The 20,959-nt window shown below is 37.6% G+C and overlaps 1 protein-coding gene across 1 annotated transcript; it reads right to left on the reverse strand.

Moving 5' to 3' along the window:
• Nucleotides 1-14,894: 14,894 nt before the first annotated feature.
• On the reverse strand, nucleotides 14,895-16,151 carry LOC142607948 (borneol dehydrogenase, mitochondrial-like). Its single transcript, XM_075779638.1, has 2 exons — nucleotides 16,060-16,151; nucleotides 14,895-15,838 (listed from the first exon to the last, which is right to left on the reverse strand). Exons 1-2 carry the CDS (start codon nucleotides 16,149-16,151, stop codon nucleotides 15,061-15,063), a joined length of 870 nt encoding a protein of 289 aa, XP_075635753.1. The 3' UTR covers nucleotides 14,895-15,060.
• Nucleotides 16,152-20,959: the final 4,808 nt, after the last annotated feature.

The following is a 20,959-nucleotide window of genomic DNA, read 5'->3' on the forward strand; positions in this document are numbered from 1 at the left end:
AGAAAGGGGTCCATGCCCCCCCCCCCCCTCCCTCCCTCCCCTCTCTACCATTGAATGTTGACAATCTACTATGTAAGAAAGAAAAATGGTTGGTTTACCTAAATTATATTCTCAAATTTTTAGAAAAGATTAATGATCATTAATGATTTGACAAATTTACTACATATTAAAAAAAACAACAATTTAGGGTTTCAATTGGTTTAGGTTTTTATTGGTCTAATACGTTGGAGGCTTTGTTGGAGGTGGGAAAATAGCGTATCATTTTTTTTTATTTAAAAAAGAAAATTATTACCATTAAATTTTGGCCTTTTAATAATGGGGTGGGACCTTTTTTATAAAAGGAGTGAGGGATTTGGTAGTGGGAAAAGGTTTTGTTGTATTCTTGTATGTCGCAATTGCTACATAATGAGTTATGTGGCTGCAAAAAGAAAGCAACATGTGTCCAAGGGTCATGTGCAATGTACATGATTAGGTGGACCCTCAGACATTGTTACTTTCTCTTTACGACCACATAACCCATTATGTAGCAAAACCTTTCCCTTTGTAATGGGGAACTTAGGCTTAGGCCTAGGTGGCCTACATGTTGGATAGCTCTTGCCCATCACAAACACCACTTTTATCTTCCACGACTCACAACTTATCAATTCAACAAGTTTAAAAGAAGTTGTGTCGCTAGACTTATTCTATTTATTATTTATATGACCATACTATAATTTTGGTCATTCCTTAAATATTTCTCATCGTTTCAATTTCAACCACTTTAAGTTGGGAGGAGTGGTTTGAGTTTTTCCATTTTTGTGTTTCTTTGTTCTTTGTTGGATGGTTATAAAAATTAGACTAAAGTACATTTTTGGCCCTTAAAGTTTGGAGTTGTTTTTGTTGGAAATATTACATAAAGTAATAATGGAAGAACAAAGTTAAGACGAAAGACAAATAGAAAATAGATAACTTAGAGGCACAATATTATTTCCTTAGACAATATTTGCCCCCCCCCCCCCCACACACTATTGTTGCTAAGGGGTTATCGCAAATTTGTCCTCAGGATACAACCAAGATGTTGGGTCTACAGATAGCAATTCTGGAGAACATAAGCCTCTATTTATACCCATAGGGTTATATTTCATCAAAAGGCACGTATGGAGAGTTAAAATGTTTCATAAAACTGTTAATATGGCTTGAAAACTCTTCAACCTTTCTGAACAATCACTAGAAAATTCTACAGAAAATCTCGTTTCACGATTTTCGATCAGTCGAAAATTACTTTTGATAAATTGAGTGCTTTTTCGATCAGTCGAACAAGAATCGAACATCGATTGAGACATCCAGAGACTCCGGGATTATTTTCTTACCATTTTCAATCGATCGAGCCAAAGCATGACCGATCGAAAATGCTGTATTTCAAATTTTCATTTAGAAAATTTTAGAACTTGAATTTTCACTTTATGAAACAATATTCTCCAAACTTAAACATCATTATTACAACTTATCCTTGTATATACCAATATATACAACAGTTTTCATTTTTTATTTTTACGTTTCAAAATTTTCATTTGACCCTTCATGTTTAATTATGTTTTCATCTGACTCTATCAACTATTTCTATTAGTAATCTGACCATTAAGTGTCCTACATGGATGACAAGATCAATATGAAAACAAAATCAAACATTTAAGGCCAAAATAAAAAATTTAAAACAGAAGAGGCTAAAATGAAAATAACTTAAACTTTAGTAACTAAAGAAAAAAGAAAACTGTAATATGAAAATTGAGTAGGGAGGAATAAATTAAATTCTATCAAATCTATTAAAAAAATGAGGTAAATAATTGATAATGTGAGACCGCAAAGCACATTTAAAATTCCATCTATTTTCTTCTCCAAAAAAAAAAAAAGAAAAAAGAAAAAAAAATTCCATCTATTTCGATGAATGGGTTTGCACATGAACGTCCCTAGTTCCCAGTCGTTTCAATGGATCTTTTTAGATTCCTTCCCTAATGGGCTGCTTAAGGTCCTTAGGTCTGATATCAAAAGCCTTATGATGATTGCAAACTTGACAACAATCTCATTATTTAATACAACTGTGGTGGAATATTATAGCACAGTCTTGAGACTCTGGCTATTTGATATTTCAGCTTAAAGCCCATTCTCCCGAAGATGAAATGACAGTGTGTTAGTCCTGATAGGCCAAAAACGTATTGACCCCTTGTGATGGATTAATTGATTAATTAGACAAGTTTATTAATTAATCAAATTAACATGCAAACGCGTGGTAGCACAAACAAATCACCAATAAACTAAAGTATGCAGCGGAAAATAAATGACACGGTGATTTGTTTACGAATGGGGAAAACCTACACAGCAAAAACCCCACCGAGTGAATTTAAGGTCACCACTCCCGAAATTCCACTATTATCACAACAAGCGGTTACAAGTAAAGGAATCCCAAGTACCTTACCAACCTACAGTTGAACCCTTACCCCAATACCCAATTGGACTTGTTTTGTAGTGACAATTTCTCCTTTTGATGCACGGCTCCCAAGTACATGACTAACCAATTACGCGAATCCCAATACGCGACTTCAATCACCAACTGGAGAAGATTTGTTGGCTGCAAAGTTGTTCAATTCATCCACATGATGAAGATCAAGAAGATGCTTGGTTACAAAACCCTATGGCGTAAAGACACAGTAACTTCTTCACAAGAAAGATGAACTAGGGCAAGAACTTCGTCTCAAGGTACAATTTGCATGAACAAGGAATTCTCAATGCTTGTGCAACTTGCCACACTTTGACTGCCCTTAAAATAATCATTTTATATGTCTAGGGTTAGGAGAAAAGAAGACCCAAAGACACATCCACGGATTGGAATCAAAACAGAATTAGGAATTTGTTTTTCTTAAATCTCGACAGCTACAGGTGTCGAGGTGCTGTCGAGTAGCTGTCGAGCCTCAGGGCTATAACAGCTTCTTAAAGCTCGATAGATGCAGTTGTCGAGCTTTAATAAAAAACACTTCTCAACTTGTTTTTTGGACAGACTTGCAAGGCTTTAACACTTGATTTTTAAATCTTATTTCTTGAAGCGTTAACCTCATCCTAAATTTACCCAATTACAAGTAAAGTGCATTTTGACAAAAGATTAGCCAATTACATAAATAATGAATGACATATGTTCTAAACAAGTGAAACACATATGTCCTAACAAGTCCTATAACAAAGCTTACTGGAACTAGTTACTCATTCTTTCTAACAAGTTGTGATGAAGGCAATAATTTCAATCTTACACATTTGCACAATGATTGAGCTTTTTATATATTTCTTCTAGCCAAAAAAAAAAAAAAAAGAAAAAAAAGGAAGAAAGAAAAACCACAAAGAAATGGTATGATGAGAGAGAAATGGGGTCGTCTCTGTAGGTGAGAATACTGCAAAATGAACTAAAGGAAAGAGTAACACGCTGGTGTGGCGTCAGCCAAACCGCCTTCAATGCTTAAGTCAATAAGGCAAAAAGATTCTAGAGAGAAAACCAGTTAAGAGCGATTTCATGGAGTATTTGTGTGTACCTTAGCTTCTGTTGTCTTCTCTTTTATAGTTGTGTACCTCATTAATGGGCAATGATGTGCTACATTTATGCTTAACGACTAGTGCATAATGGGCAATGATGGGCAATGATATGCTTAATGGCTAGTGCTTAACGGTATTTATGTGTACCTTACCTCATTAATAGTTTTGTATTCTCTTTTTCTGGAGATCATAGCTCATTCTGTGACCGTTGCTCCATCTATTACACTTTGTCATCAATGTTAATAATAAATGTGTAACATCTTCTGTGAGTGAATGACGATCCGCGTGTAATGACGATGGTAATTTTCTGATTCATTAGCTGCCCCCTTGTTCGTTTTCTCGTCTTTTAGATGAGATAAGAGCAAATTCGTCTAAAGCTTCGTATTCTGTGTACTGCACATTTATGATGATTTGATGCATGGGTGGTTGGGCGCCACGTGTACAGCTAGGATGTGTTCAACGTGCGAACATGTCTTGGTTTTCCTGCATGAGTTTCGGCCACTTGTTTTGCATTTTTCCCTCATCTTTTCTATCTTCTGCGTTTTCCTTATTCAATTTCCTATTCTAGGGTTTGTCTTCTCCTTCGAGCTTCATCTCTCTGTTCTATGTTTCCTGGTAAGTCCCTCGCACCTCTTCTTCTTTTCTGACTCTTCCCTGGTAGATTATTTTGCTATTAAAGCAGATTGTCCTTCGATAGCTTTCTTTTTCGCTCACTTAGGTAGTTTGCTTGAGTTCATAGAGGGGGAGCGTCTTGAGAGGGTCAGTTCATTCGTAAGGGAGGACTGTCCGTATACTTCTATCCTTACTTCTTTGTTTCCTTTAGTGTCCCATTCTACTGAGGTAGCTAGGTTACTGAAAATGTCCAAGGTAAGGTCTAGTGACCTGGAGACGGGGTTATCCTTGTCTGATCATCGTGTGGTCTTAGAGGCCACTTTTGTTTCTACCCCTTATAAAGCCTGGAAAATTCCTTGTTCCCTTACGGCGAAGGAGGAACAGTGAATTAGGGACCAATTTTAGAATCCTGATTTTGTAAAAATTAGGATCCCGAGTGACGAAGAGAAGGTTAGTCACTCATATACTGACGAGGTTTGCTTTTACGAGGCTGACTTTACCAGTGGTCTTCGTTTCCCTACTCATCCCTTTGTTAAGGAACTTTTTTCTTATCCACATCTTGCTTCGGCACAGCTAGTGCTTCACTCTTGGCAAATCCTTGTTTCTTGCATGGTGGTGTGGATGTCCACCAATGATGGTGATGTTATTAGGAGGGACGAATTCCTCCACTTTTATCGTCTTAGGAAATCCAAGGACCCCGGCTATTATGAGTTCAAGCCATGGGATAGAGCTTCTAGGTTAATTCTTGATTACCCCTCGTCTCTCTGAAATTGGAAGCCAAATTTCTTTTTTGTCTCTGGAAGTGGTTAGGAGTTTGTCCCTAGTGAGGACTTGGATGAAACCCCCAAATTTTTTCGTAGTTGGGGAGTTCTTGTGTCCGGTGCATCTTCTTTGACTTTTCAACTACTTTTCTCTTTTTTTGAGTGAAGATGATAAATGACTTACTTGCACTTTTGCTTTGCAATTTCCCCAGCGTCCTCGCCTAAAGAAGAGATGCTAGCGTCGTGCTGAGAAAGTGAAGGAATATCTTGAGTCCATCAAGGATTTTGATGAACTTGTTTCCCCTTAGTCTTTGTTTTTACATTTTTTGGGTCCAAAACCATCTACCAAGGTTCGGAAAATTTTGGAGGTTGTGAGAAAGAGTACGTATTTTTGCCCCCTTCTATCTTTTCTCTCTCTCTCTCTCTCTCTCTCTCTTTTTAAAACTTTGTCTTCGTCCTTTCAGACATGACGACTAGATTCAGCAAATAGAAACTAGCTGAGGCCCAAGAGAAGAAGGGAAAAGGTGGCATCGTTAGTGGTCTCCTATCTAGGAAAAAGGGTGGTGATGCCTCCGAGAAAGATCATGTGATAACGCCTCCTCTTACCCATTCGCTTGCCAAGCCCCCTACCTCTCCCACCTCGACATTGGAAATGATTGCTTTTGGTGGGGGGGAGACTAGGAAAAAGAAGAAGGCTAGTGGTAAGTCATTCCTTCCTAGCTTCTGGGATGACACTGATGCATCGACTTTAAAGGCTCACAATGTGCTTTTTGTGGATGATCTGAGCCCTCTAATGGCGAAGTCATCTAGCGAGGTGATGTCGTTTCATATCTAGAAGCTTGTGCAGGTAAGCATTGTGGGCTAGTTTTTTACTTATTCCTCTTCTTTATTTTACTTCTACTAAAGGAAAATTCTCTTATAGGCTTTGGGGGAGTCTCTGTTTGTCTCTGGGAAGCTCTTGGACTTAGAGAGGAAGGTGGCTACATCTGAGCCCTTAGTCAAGTCCTTATTTGCCGAAAATGAGACGCTGAAAAACAAGGTTGCTATTCTTACTGCCGAAGCTGAAAATGACAAGGAGCGTGTGGCAACCTTGGAGAAAAGCCTACAAGTGGAGAAGGACTTCTGCAAGTTGAAGGGCAAGCAGATTGGTGACCTTGAGCCAAAATGATAGAATACGGGAGCCGCGGCCATACAAGACTTCAAAGACTCTGACGAGCATTTTGATGACTTGTGCAAGTACTATGTGGAGGGCTTTGATCTCCTCGTAAAGTGGATGGCCAAGCATCATCTTGACTTGGACCTCTCTAGCTTAGTTGTTGGCGATGTTGAGAAGGAGCTCATGGCTGATCGTCCTTCTGAGATTACAACAAAGAATGTGACGGAGGAAGCCACAGACATTGTCAAAGTGATGGAGGAGGCCGCAATTATGACCCCTGCTGACCCTGTCCCCGATGACCGATAACTTTACTTTTTTTTTCTTTTTCTCTTTATTTCCTTGCAAGGCAAGAACAATATTTTTCTTTGGGCCCATTTTTTTGGGCAACTAAACAATTCTTTTGGGCCCATTGTTTTTGGGCAATTAAACAATTCCTTCGACAATGATGGACAAGGTTATGGATTTCCTGCTTTTAGTTGTAGTAACCAACTCTTTTATGCTTTGACAACCTTGTGTGACAATGTTAGTTGTGCTGGGACAGCTTTTATTTTTAGCTCATATTTGAACAGCTTTTTCATACTTAACTTGCATTTGAACAGCTTTTTGTTGAGTCAGGCTTGAATGACGATGTTAGTTGTGTTCAAACATCTTAACATTTTTTAGCTATGTTTCAATAGCTTTTTGTTTAACCATGTTTGAATGACGATGTTAGTTATGTTTGAACAACTTAGTATTTTTTAGCTGTGTTTGAATAACTTTTTATTGAGTCATGTTCGAATGACAATAGTAGTTGTGTTTGAACAACTTAGTATTTTTAAGCTGTGTTAGAACAGCGTTTTATTGAGTCATGTTTGAATGACGATGGTAGTTGTGTTTGAACAACTTAGTATTTTTTAGCTGTGTTTAAACAATGTTAGTTGTGTTTGAACAACTTTGTATTTTTTTAGCTGTGTTTGAACAACATTTTGTTGAGTCATGTTTGAATGACGATGTTAGTTGTGTTTGAACAACTTTGTATTTTTTAGTTGTGTTTGAACAGCGTTTTATTATGTCATGTTTGAATGACGATCTTAGTTGTGTTTGAAAAACTTTGTATTTTTTTAGATGTGTTTGAACAATGTTTTATTGAGTCATGTTTGAATGACGATCTTAGTAATGATTGAACAACTTAGTATTTTTAGTTGTGTTTGAGTAGCTTTTTATTGAGCCATGTTTGAATGGCGACCTTAGTTGTGTTTGAGCAACTTAGTATTTTTTAGCTGTGTTTGAACAGCTTTTTATTGAGTTATGTTTGAATGACGATCTTAGTTGTTTTTGAACAGCTTAGTATTTTTTAGCAGTATTTAAACAGCTTTTTATTGAGTCATGTTTGAATGACGATCTTGCGCTCTACTCGTGACTTAGAGTCGTGGTATGAAACATCTTTTAGGTTAACCATTTTTTTTTGTTTTATCTTGAATGAAAATTATATTGGTTGCGTATCAACAACTTCAATGGCTATGATGCCATTGACTGTGCGTGAATAGCTTTTGATTTGAAATTTCAATGACAGAGGTCCTTGAGACGTCTCTCAAGGACGACTCCTGAGTGTTGCACATATTTTGATAGTGATAGATCGATCATGGGTAATCATTGACAAATATGTATTGTGCATGGCGAATCATGGATAATCATTGATAAATACACATGGATAATGCTTTCATGTATTATTGATCTTATAAATGACGAAAGTAATGTTAGTCATACATACTAATGTGAAGATTAGGCAACTTGAAATGTAGAGCATTCTTTACTGGTAGTATTTCTTCAAGTGTTCTATGTTCCATTGTCGAGGTAGCTCCTGGCCGTCTAAAGACTTCAGGTAGTAGGAGCCTTCTCTAGAATGACGGACTACCTTGTGGGGGCCTTCCCATACTAGTCTAAGTTTTCCTTGGGATGAGTCCTTTGTTTCCTGTGACACCTTCCTAAGGACGAGATCTCCTATGCTGAGCCTTCTCACCTTAACCTTTCTGTTATAGTATCTGGCCATTGCTTCCTTGTGTTTGGTCATTCGCTTCATAGCTTCTTCTTTGACTTCGTCAATTAGGTCCAGATTGCTGTTAAGCTCCTGCTAATTTTTTTGGTCTTCATATGTTTTGACTCCGTAGCTCGTCAGTCCTAATTCCACCATTATGACGACCTCAGTGCCAAATGTCAATCTGAATGGTGTTTCTCTTATTGGAACTCTTGTGGTCGTCATATATGCCCAAAGGACGTTTTGTAGTTCTTCAGGTCATGCCCCCTTTGCCTTTTTAAGCCTAGTTTTGATAACTTTGACCAAGCTTCTATTCGTCACTTCTGTCTGACCATTGACTTAAGGGTGTCTTGGAGAAGAATAGTGATTCTTGACTCCTAAGTCTTGGCAAACTTTTCAAAACTTGGGGTTGTCAAATTGCTTTCCATTGTCTAATATTATGACATTTAGGACTCCAAACCTGCAAATAATGTTTTTCCACACAAAACTTGTGACTTTAGCCTCTGTTATCATCGTCACTAGCTCTGCTTCCACCTATTTTGTGAAGTAATCAATTGTGACTATTAGAAATCTGAGTTGCTTGTTCCCTAAAGGGAATGGACTCATAATATCAATTCCCCATAGGGCGAAGGGCCATGGCGAGGAGATAGGTGTCATCGTCTCTCCTAGCCTCGTCTGGACATTTGCAAAGCGTTGACACTTGTCGCATGTTCTGACAATGTTGTATGTGTTTTTCTGTAGGGTTGGCCAATAATATCTTGCTCTGAGCGCCTTTCCTGCTAAGGATCTCGCCCCAACGTGGTTTTCACAGGTTCTCTCATGTATCTCGCGGAGCACATAATCTATTCCTTTTGAAATAGCACATCTTAGATATGGGAGCGAATACCCTCGTCTATACAGCACGTCGTCAATAATGACGAAGCGAGCTGCCCTAATCTGTATCTTCCTTGCCTCTATCTTATCTTCGGGGAGCCATCCTTCTTTCAAGAAATGAACGATGGGAATCATCCACTCGTCTTGCTCTTTTATCTTCATAACTTGCTCACCTTTTGTGCTTGACTGACCCTTTATTTTTACACATAGTTTGGAGGTCACATTGTAATTGTCTGACGAGGCTAATCTTGCTGGAAAGTCAGCTTCAGAATTTTTGGCTCGAGAGATTTTCACAAAGTCTAGACTATCAAAGTGTTGTGAGAGTCGTTGGACGATCTTTAGGTACTTCTGCATCCTTTCTTCTTTGGCTTCATAATCTCCCTTCACTTGTCCAATTATTAGCTGAGAATTAGCTTGGACGATAAGGTTCCTTGCTCCTAGAGCATTTGCTAGACTCAGCCCTGTTAGTAACTCTCGTACTCTACCTCTTTATTTGTTGTTGTGAATTACAACCTGACTGCATACTTCAGTGTTTCTCCTTCTAGAGGTATAAGAACTACTCCTGCTCCTCCCACTTTCTTCGTGGCTGACTCATCTGTTTGGACCGTTCATATTTCCATTGGGGTTTCTTCTTCCTTGCAGGTGTAAGTGAATTCCGCAATGAAGTCCGCCAGTACTTGAACTTTGATTGCTACTCGAGGCAATATTCGATGTCAAACTTGCCTAATTCAATTGCCCATTGAATGAGTTGACCTGCTGTATCTATCTTGTTCATCGTCTTTCTTATGGGCTGGTCTATTATGACGAAGATGGGGTGTGCTTGGAAATAAGGACAGAGCTTTTCGGAGGCAACTAATAATATGAAAGCTATCTTTTCCATCATTGGGTAACTTGCTTATGCTCCTTGGAATGTCGGACTGGTATAATAAACTGGCTTTTGAACGTTCCCTTCTTCTCTAGTCTGTGCTGAACTTACTGGAGTATTGGATACTGCTAAGTAGAGGAACAACTTCTCTCCCATCACTGAGGGGCTTAATAGAGGTGGTTTTGTCAAGTACTCCTTTAACTTGGTAAGGCTTCCTCACATTTGTTATTCCATTGAAAGGCTTTTTTTAATACCTTGAAGAATGGCATGCACTTGTCTGTTGCAACTAGAGACGAATCTGTTTAAGGCTGCAACTTTCCTTGTCAAGCTCTATACCTCCTTCACTGTTTTTGATGATTTGACCTCGATTATTGATTTTACTTTTTCTGGATTTACCTCTATTCCCCGTTGGGACACCATAAATCCTAAGAATTTTCCTGAAGCAACAGCAAAAACACACTTTGCAGGGTTTAATTTCATATTGTACTTACGTAGTGTGTTGAAGGTTTCTTTGAGATCGTCCAAGTGGTTGGCTTTGTCCTTACTTTTCACCAACATATCATCCATGTATACCTCCACATTCCTTCCAATCTGGTGAGAGAATATACGGTTAACCAATCTTTGGTAGGTGGCTCCTGCGTTCTTCAGTCCAAATGGCATTACCTTGCAGCAGTATAACCCTTGGCTAGTGACGAACAAGGTCTTCTCTTGATCCTCTTTGTCCATAAGAATCTGGTTGTAACTGAGAATGCATCCATGAAATTCAATAGCTTGTGTCCCGTAGTTGAGTCTACTAGCTAGTCAATCCTTGGCAAAGGGAAGCTATCTTTTAGGCAGGCCTTATTCAGGTCTGTGAAGTTATTTTGACGCACATTCTCCACTTACCGTTGCTCTTTTTTACCATGACCACGTTTGCGAGCCAATCTAGGTAGAAGTCTTCCCTAATGAAATTAGCTCCTAGCAGCTTCTCTACTTCTTCAGTTACAGCTTTGTTGTGTTCTGGTGCAAATATTCTCCGTTTCTGCTGTATAGGTTTGCATTCTAGGTTAACGTTGAGATAATGTTGTATGATCTTCCTATCAATCCCAGGCATATCCTCGTGTTTCCAAGAGAAGACATCTTGGTGTGCCCTTAAGAAGGAGATCATTTTCTCTTTCTCTAAAGCTAGGAGTGCTGTTCTGATCTTCAATACCTTTGTTAAATCTCCTAGGATGATCTCAACTTCTTGTGGTGTTTCTGACAGTTTAAGAATGGGTTCTGGTTCATTGATCACCCACGTGTGGTTCTCTCCCAATGCTAGGGTAGCTTGATAGCACTCTCTTACTAGAACTTGGTCTCCTCTGATTTCTCCTACTTTATGGGCTGTTGGAAACTTCACCTTCAGGTGATATGTTGACGTCACTAATTTTAGTCTGTTAAGGGCAGGTCTTCCCAAGATGATTTTGTACATTGAAGGGCAATCAACTATGAGGAAATCAATTTCCTTGGTGACTTGTGCTGGGTAAGTTCCTACAATCACAATTAGAGTGGCAATGCCTCTAGGGACGATTGATGCCGCGATTGTCTCTCTTAGAGAAGACAATATCAGGCTCGTCATTCTTTGGTATCTTCATTGGAGGGATTAGCGAATGGACACTATTTATTTCTCTCCCTTGTGATTTTTTCAGGGACTTCAGCGTTCCGCCTGCCGTCAATCCTCCCTAGATCATCTTTATTTCTCCTATAAGGGGTTTGCTATCCCTTAACTTTAGAGTTCTATCCTAGTTTTCCTTCCATTGGTATCTGTATGGCTCCGTCTTTCTAACATATTTCTGCAACTTCCCATGTCGGATTAAAGTTTCCACCTGGTCTTTCAAGTGCCTACGCTCATCAGTACGATGATCGTGCTCCTGGCAGAATCTACAGTACTTGCTCTTGTCCCTTCTTTCTACTGGAGTGCTAATTGGCTTCGGCCATTGTAGGGAAGGATTGTATCTTATTTGCATAAGGACTTGCTCAATTGGCATTATTAGTGGAGTGAAGTTGGTGAACTTGGGTTTCCTATCTAAAAGCTCCTTCTTTTTCCCTGTAGTCTATCTGCCACTTCGTGTCTCCTTCTTCTTATCCCGATTGTTGTTTGTTCCTTCGTCTCTCTTCCTTTTCCCTTTCGTCTCATTTGCAAGCACTGCATCCTCTGCATTCATGTACTTCTGGGCTTTACGGAGCAACTCCGTTACTGTTTTTGGTGGACTTTTAGTGATTGAGAAGAAGAAATCTCCTAGTAGCAATCTTGCTTGGAAGGTTGTTAGGATGACTTGATCTTCAACTTCGTCTACCTGCAGTAGCTCTTTATTGAACCGAGTGACGTACTGCCTTAGTGATTCTCCTTCAACTTACTGAATGTTAAGAACATGGCCAATTGGCTTTTCATGCCTTTGCCCCCCCCTCCCAATGAAATGACGAACAAAACTCTTGCTGAGTTGTGCAAAGGTTGCAATGGTTCCTTGGGGTATCTTGCTGAGCCATACTCTGGCTGCTCCCTTTAGTGTTGTTGGGAATGTCCTACACATCACTTCGTTTGGGGTTATCTACAATAGCATCAGCATCTTAAATGATTCAATGTGATCCAAGGGATCTTTGGAATCGTCATATGACTCCAACTGTGGTAGACAGAATTTTGGTGGGAGGGAACGATTCAATACTTCAATGGAGAAGGGTGAGTCCATCCTTAGAATCATCCCATCTAGACTCTCTCCGCCTTTGTCCTTCATAGCACTTTTTAGTTCGTCCAACTCCTTCCTCATGTTGCAGAGCTCATTCTTCATTCTAGTGGAATCTTCTCCTGAAGTTCTATCTTGCCTATTGGCTTGAGAATTTGATTCTTCTTCATTTTGGTTTTCACCTATTCACCAACGTTTTAAGACTCCATCGTCTTTCATAGCTCTTCATTCTGGCGAGTTAGCTCTTCCACATTAGCCAAGAGGGCTTGGATTTGTTGTTGTTGCATAGCATTTGGTTGAGGTCCAGTTTCTACTTCCATCTCGTACTTCGAGGAACTCTTTTGTCACTGAGAAAGATGGCTTGAATGATTAGCATTTCCCACAAACGGTGCCAAACTGATGATGCAAAAAATCAACAGTTGAGCCCCTCGTCGTAGCAGATGAACAATGCTGGAATGGGGTCGTCTCTATAGGTGAGAATCCTGTAAAATGAACTGAAGGGAAGAGTAACACGCCGGTGTGGCGTCAACCAAATTGCCTCTGATGCCTAAGTCAGTAAGGGAGAAAGATTCTAGAGACAAAACTAGTTGAGAGTGATTTCGTAGATTATTTATGTGTACCTTGAGCTTCTGTTGTCTTCTCTTTTATAATTGTGTACCTCATTAATGGGCAATGATGTGCTGCATTTATGCTCAACGGCTAGTGCATTACAAAATTTTTTTCTGGAGATCACAGCTCATTCTATGACCGTTGCTCCGTCCGTTACACTTTGTCATCAATGTTCGTAATAAATGTGTAAGGTCGTCTTTGAGTGAATGACGATCTGTGTGTAATGACGATGGTAATTTTCTGGTTCATCATATGGGTTTGCGGAGGAGTAATAATGAAAAACAAAGAAGAGAAAAGAAAGGAAAGAAGAGAAAATATGGGGAGCACTATTCAAAATCCCCCATAAAAGAGAGAAGAAAATATTTGCATGTGTGGTTCTAAAACAACCCACATGTTCAAAGGGCTAATGTTGATACCTAAAATTTCATACATTTTGGGTCAAGAAGTAAAGCCCAAGACCCAATGAATTGGGGCTTAAGGGGTAGAGGATTCAAGCCCAATGTATATAATGACATTTTAGTAAATGTGTATTAAGAGAAGGCAAATTTGGTAATTGCACTCACACCTCATGAGCAATTAAATCAAGACACATGGACACATATGGGCCAAGCCTTTTGAATAAAATGAATAGAAAAATGGAGAGAAGCCCATACTTTCTTGGGCACTTCTACAAATAGAAAAAAGATATAGAGATGAAAAGTTCAATGCATATATTCTGCAAAATGACTTTGGCAAATTAGGGTGAACAAGGACCAAGGCCTTTTTTTATCCAACAAAGAGTATTTGGCCCATAAAGGCCTAATTCCTTTTGAATAAAAGGATGAGAATAACCTACTATCACCTCCAGTTAGAGACATGATGAAAGAAAATAAAAGCGGTAGTGGCAAATAATGTGTGAAGGAGAATTAAAATTAGAGAAAATACAAGAGTGGCAAGGTAGGTGAGTAAGGTAAGGTTTAGGCTTTGCCCTTCTGCATCCTTACCAAGCAAGGGGAGTAGGGCCCATGGCCAACAAAATGCAAAGGATATGGTTTGATAGAGGGGGAAAGGACCTAGATTTGGCATCTCGCTGAGACCACTTTTGGGCATATATTTACTGAGAAAGCATCTTTACCAAATTGTGAAAAGAGTAGGTGAGAACCATCTAATGCATGCTAGAGGGTGGAAGCAAAGAGAATTAGTGGAGGCTTTTACCATTTTAAGGAAAGAGATGTGAGGTGGCTACATGGTAAACTGACCTTTAGCCAAAATGGGGAGGTTATTTGTCATAAGGAATAGGCTAAAGGCTCCTTAATGGGAGTACATGAGGCTGAATGTAGGCAGTAGGTAGTGGGGCAACACCCAATTGGACATGGTCAGGGTAGTGGGCAATGTGTTGAATGGAAGAATGCATGCAGTAGAAAAAAGAATGGATAAGGATAGGGTTTGGCTTATGTCCAGTGGCCAGTGGCCATCGAACACGTTAAGATTCAAACACATGTTCAAGAGTGGACACGTGTTCGCATCGCAACGTGTCCAATGGCACTGGCCACTGGACACAAGCTCCTCCCAAAGCAAAAAAAATGCACCAACACCATTCTTAATGGCTACTAGTTGTTTTAATAGTCCCTTGATAAAATTTGTCCATTTTTATAATTTATTTAGAGTCATGCTACACGCACCAACAATACAACCAAAATTTTACAAAGTCCAACAGACATTCATTCTACTTGAACCCCATCGCAATACAAAAAGAAAAGAGCCTGTAAAATTATTTAGACTCTCCATTTTATTTAGGACAATTATTGGTTTACATTTAAGATTTACATTGTACACTAAACAAAAGTGTACAACATTATACGCCTTTTGCATTGTGATGGTGTACAATGTAAATCTTACATTGATAGCTCAATGTAAACTAATAATTTTCCTTTTATTTATTGAGACTGTGTAAACATACAAAGGCCTGCATTTACAATGGTGAAGCCTCCATCTATGACAATATTATGTCCACTCACATATTTTGACTCATCACTTCCGAGATACAGAGCAGCCTCAGCTATATCCTCTGGCTTGAGAACTTCACCCTTGAGGTTGGAATAAACACGATAAACTCCATCATCATCCAGCTTAAAGAAATCCTTTGCCAAAGGTGTAGCAACCACATAAGGTGACACGCAATTCACACGAATTCCAAACTGTCCAAGCTCCACTGCTGTATTTCTCATTAATCCAACCACACCATGTTTTGAGCTTGTGTAGCCATGAGATGCAACTCCTCCTATGGTTGAACATACACTAGCGGTATTGATTATACTACCTTTTTTAGCTGGAATCATCACACGGGCTGCATGTTTGGTGCCAAGGAAAGCACCTACAAGGTTGATACTAACCACTTGCTCAAATTCAGCCTTCGTGTTGTCAAGGATGTTGGGTTTGGCTACCCCAACTATGCCAGCATTGTTGTACATAATGTCTAACTTACCATACTTGGAAACAGCATGGTTAACTGCATTTTCTACATCTATTTCCTTAGTAACATCACAATGGACAAATGATGTAGATTGAGGATTTAGTTCTTCGCATACAGAGTGACCCAACTCATCTTGGATGTCAGCGATTACAACTTTGGCTCCATGTTTAGAGAAGAGTCTTGCAGTGGACTCACCAATGCCGCTAGACCCACCAGTGATTAGTGCCACTTTTCCTTCAAGCCTGTCACATTTTTACAAGATATTATCTCTCACATTTATTATTCAGCATACTTTAGATGGCATAATTGCACAAAATATTTGCTAGTCCATGGTTAATGGATGCAGTGTCCAATAAAACAAATAGAAAAAGTATTTACCGGCAGAGAGGATTTTTTTTCATAGAATATTGTTCTTTTACAAATTAAACATATTGAGGCATGATAGCTAGAAGAAATTTCGTACCTTCTTGCTGCAGCCGAGAGTAATGAGAAACTTCCCATGGTCGAAGAAGTTAGAATATGTGTTGGAAAATGAAAATGAAACCCATATACCATTCACCAATTTGCTCTGTTATCTCTCTTGTAATATAGCTGAGATGTCAAACCTAGCATTCCAAGTATGTCATAAGTGTGCAAAACGCGCTTCCCAAACGCACGTTTTGCTTTTAAGAAATTTTTTTTTTTTTTGAGCCGAAAAGTTTGACTTTTTTTGTGAACAGTGCACATCATGCACTGTTCACAGACTTACAAATTTTAATTTTTAACAACTTTTTCATTAAAAATAGGTCATACGGCACTATTCACACATTAAAAAATTATTTTGCTACAGTGTTTTTCAGTTTCAGTTACATCCAAACGGACTCTAAGTGCTACCTATTAAATTTATCGGATAAGCCTATTATCATAACTAATTCTACAACTCTATCACAATTTTGCCACATGACGATCCATGAATAGTGGAATTAATCATAGATCCAAGTGGACCCATCATTTTATTTTCACCGCTTACACCTTGCTACATAGACAAGTTGTAACTAAAATTATGAAAATTGTTATGACACTGACTAAATTTATTCGGGTTTGGATAAAAAAACACGTGAAGTTATAGTGGACTGTCAGATAGTTGTTAGAATCACCATGGTGGATCTGGTTGTTTAAATCCCCCTGGTCAACAGATGCTTTTAAATTTTTTGTTTTTTATTTTTTATAGCTTTCTATTGGTGTGGAGTTAAACAAAACCATATGTCTCATTAAATTGAATCATATTCCATGCTACTTGGTCTTTTTTTTTTTTTTAGAAAGACTTAGACTAACATCAAGGAAGTCAATACCGTACCAGAGGTTGTACCAGTTTGGCCAGCGATACGATATATTTCGGATACCGATCAATATCGGTGTACCGTTTTGAATTTACCGCTATTATATACACACACACACACAAAATCTCTAGAACTATATTTATAAGCATATAATATTTTACTTACTTGTTTATCTCTAGCTCACATATCAACCTATTAATTAATAAAAATATAAAACTAGTGAGTGACAATAGTTGAAAATTTGAAATAAATAATGTAATTGAAATTTGAAACTTGTTTCAAATTTCAATGTAGTGTCAGTGCACACAAAATAAGACTACAATAACCACACAAAACAAAGGGTAATAAATGCTTTTATTGGAACGCATAGGTAATTTGTGCTTGACAATACAGTCTAAGTAATTGACTAAACAAAAAATAAAAAGTAATTAAAAGAGCAAAATAAGCAAAGAGATAAGAACTAAGGAGAGTCCTCATCAAAAAAAAAAAAAAAAAAAAAAAAAAAAAAAAGAAGAAGAAGAAGAACCAAGAAGAGTCACGTGGCTTTGTGAAAAGCAAATAAAATAAGAGCCTTTTTTTTATGCTTTTGGCAGAGAAACCAAGTGAAAGAGGTAAGTGCAGCTTATACATTACAATAACAAAACATTCAAGCAGAGCAAACGAAAAAGAAAAAGTAAAGAATTGATATCAACAAGCAGAGCAAACGAAGCAGGGAGAGAGCAGACAATGAAGGGAGCGAATCAATGGCTAAAAGATCTAAATGGCTAAAAGATCTAAGTGGCTAAAATGAAGAAGAAGATGATGTTGTTGCTGTAAGTATAGTTTTTTTTTTTTTTTTTTAAAACCCAGTTATATTTGTACCGGTCCAGAACCAAAATACCGCTGAAAAGCTCCGAAATTCGCCGAAATAGCCGAAACAAACCGGTACACCCCGGTATTTTGGGCGGTACGATTCAGCCCTGTTTCTGTACCGATTTAGGCGCTGGAACGAAATATTCCAACGGTACCAGCCGGTACGGTACGAAATCGTCTTCCTTGACTAACATAGGGGAGTGGGGACCAAGATTTAATATTACATGCTACTTGATCTAATGTAATTATATAATATAATATTTTAAAAAATCATATAATAAGATAATATATATAATTACTCAAATGTAAACATCAAATAAACAATACTTCAAAAAAAAATCAAAGAAACAATAACTAGTAACAATTATCAATTTTAAAAATAAAATAAGATAATATAGATCATAAAAAGATGCTGGACTATATATATGAGATATATTTCTTTTTTGTATTGACTAGTAGAGACTGATTCACGTGGAAGAGGAATCCTTTTATATCTTAGAGATATATAGAAAGGATTTTTTCCCCTTGTATTGCTAAGTTGGGATTTTTTTATTTTTTTATGAATTTTTCAATAGAGTTAGGTCTGGTTATTTGTTATAGATTTTTGATGTTAGGATTTGGAAGATTATGGACCCAAGGGAATGGATGGGCCAAATGGTATTTTACTTGGTTCTTTGTTTCAATTGATTTTTGGCTAAAATGCAAATTGCACTTTTTAAGTTTAAGTCTAATTTCAATTTACCTACCTATAGTTTGGTTAAAATTTAAATTGTCTATATGTGGTATAGAAGTTGGCATTTTGCCCACCTAATATTCACTCATTTGAGCTTCCATAACCTACATATGTAATTTCACCGTTTTGGCTTAAGAACATTCTTCCCCTTTATAAGAACATTCTCAAGCCTATCAATTCAAACAAAACTGTCAAGGGGATGGAAAAGATTGAGAAAAAAAAAATTGTGGTGTGTTTGATTTGGTTTTAATTTTTGGTTGCAGTGGCTGTGGGTAGATTTCTGGATTTAGTTCTTGGTTTAAGTTTATGTTCAAAAATTCTAGAAACATAAATACAATCTTAAGACTTATGCAATAGCAGCAATACTGCCCAAATAAAAGTCCCAACTATTTCAAGGTCCAAAAATGGAAGACTTTTGGATAAGAATTACAGAAGAAGTACCCGGTTTGGGGACATATGACCGTTTGATACAATAAGGGGCATTTTTCCTGTGTGTTTTCAAATAATACTATATGTTATAGAGGCATAGTGGTAAGAAAAAATTCAAAAGCTTAGGAACAAATTCCAATTACAAAGTACAATATGATAATATCGATCTTTTGTTTTTTTCTTTCTTTTTTTGCTGAATATGATAATATCAATCTGAAAGAACAAACAAATCCCAGGTCCTATATAAAAAAACAAAATGGGAGAAACGTGGAGAACAACCTCGTCGTCCATTTTGGCAAAGACATTTCCTAAAGTTTTGTTTAATAGCCACCCCACGTTCCCCACATGGCTTTACACATTTGTGAAAGAATTGACAAATTATTCCAAGAGGCACTCAACCGGCCATAAATTTTGAACATAAACCCACAGTCGCTGCAACCAAAAATTAAAATCAAATCAAACACACTATAAATTTCTTTCTAAACTTTTTTTATCCCCCTGACAATTTTGTTTGGATTGATAGGCTTGAGAATGTTCTTATGAGGAGGAAGAATGTTCTTAAACCAAAATTTCACATATTAAGAAATATGCTCTTAGATCTTGGTTTTTATGTTTTTGTTGTGTTTTTAATTGTGAAAGTACATAGGTAGGTTATTGTGGGATACAACAATTTAATAAGATAGCAATGCCACGTGTCATTCCCGATCGAGGCCGAGGAGTCCAGTGTAGTTCCGAGAAGATCATACCCTCAGACAGTGAGGTCAGAGAGGCGAGTCATGGCCACTTCAATAGCACATTAGAGGAGGAGGCCACACTATAAAGAAAGAACTTCAATAGCACATTAGCCTTGATGTGATTGGAAAGACGGTAGCTGCCACCACATTTAATGCACCCCACCAAACCCCTTGGCCATATTTATGTGGAGAAGACCCCTGAATAGTGTTGTCTTGGTTACTGTAATTCACAAAAGATTTGGGAGGGCGTCTGATAGGACAAACACTCGAGTAGTGGCCTACATAATCAACAAATTGATGGCCAAGATGAAAGGAAAGGGGCTATATAATGGAAGAGATACTCTAGGAATAGAGGAGGACCTGAGAATTTGTAAAGAAAAATATTGTAGCACCAACAATTGAAATTGTAATCAAGTCTTAGGGTAATATATTCAAGAACCACTCTCCTCAGACTTTGCTGAGGAAGGATTTCTTCGCATAAAGCTTGTGTTTCTTTGCTTTCTTACTACCTTTAATCCACTGTGCGCGTAGCTCAGTCCATTGAAACCTAGTTTTTAAGCACACTCTCTACAAATTTATTATGTTGGGCGGGCTTAGGACACAAAACTCGCCCTTACAGTTACGAATGCCTAATGGAGTGAACCTCAGATAGTTAAAGTGCCAACTTTTAAACCACAAGTATGCAACTTAAATTTCGGTCAAACCACATGTGAATAATTTGACATTTGCACTTAAGTTTAACTAAAATTCATTTTAGTCTTCTAACTTTATTTTTTTTCAATTTTGTCCTCTAAGTTTCAAATTTATTCAATTTAGGTCTTTCGCTCAATTCCATTAAAAATTTCAATTAAGTAGGCTATTAATTTTGAAAATAATTTTTTAAAAAATAAAATAAAATTTATCACATGAAAAAAAAACTATAAAAATAATTTTTGAAAAAAAAAATGCTATTCCTTATTTTAAAATAATAAATAAATAAATAAAACCCTAAGAGGAAACATGCATTAAAAACAAAAGTAAAATCAAAATATAACATACATATATATATTCAATGTTGAAATTTTGACCCCTATCAAAAAGTTTAAAAGGGTGGGGTCCTAAGAAGGTTTACGGGTCGTGTTCAATTTTACCATCCTAGAAGGGAGAGATCCATGGTCCCCTAGCCAGTAAAATTATTTAGACTCTCCATTTCATTTAGGATAATTATTGGTTTACATTTTAGATGTAAGATTTACGTTATATACTAAACAAAAGTGTACAACATTGTACACCTTTTCCAAATAGGTACAATGTTGT

This window comes from Castanea sativa, chromosome 8 (assembly GCF_040712315.1).
Source record: "Castanea sativa cultivar Marrone di Chiusa Pesio chromosome 8, ASM4071231v1".
Taxonomy (NCBI): Eukaryota; Viridiplantae; Streptophyta; class Magnoliopsida; order Fagales; family Fagaceae; genus Castanea; species Castanea sativa.

Coding starts and splice junctions, on each gene's coding strand:
- LOC142607948 (XM_075779638.1), bottom strand. CDS start 16,151: ATGGTATATGGGTTTCATTTTCATTTTCCAACACATATTCTAACTTCT. Junction 15,839..16,059: donor CTCTCGGCTGCAGCAAGAAG/GTACGAAATTTC, acceptor AAAATGTGACAG/GCTTGAAGGAAAAGTGGCAC.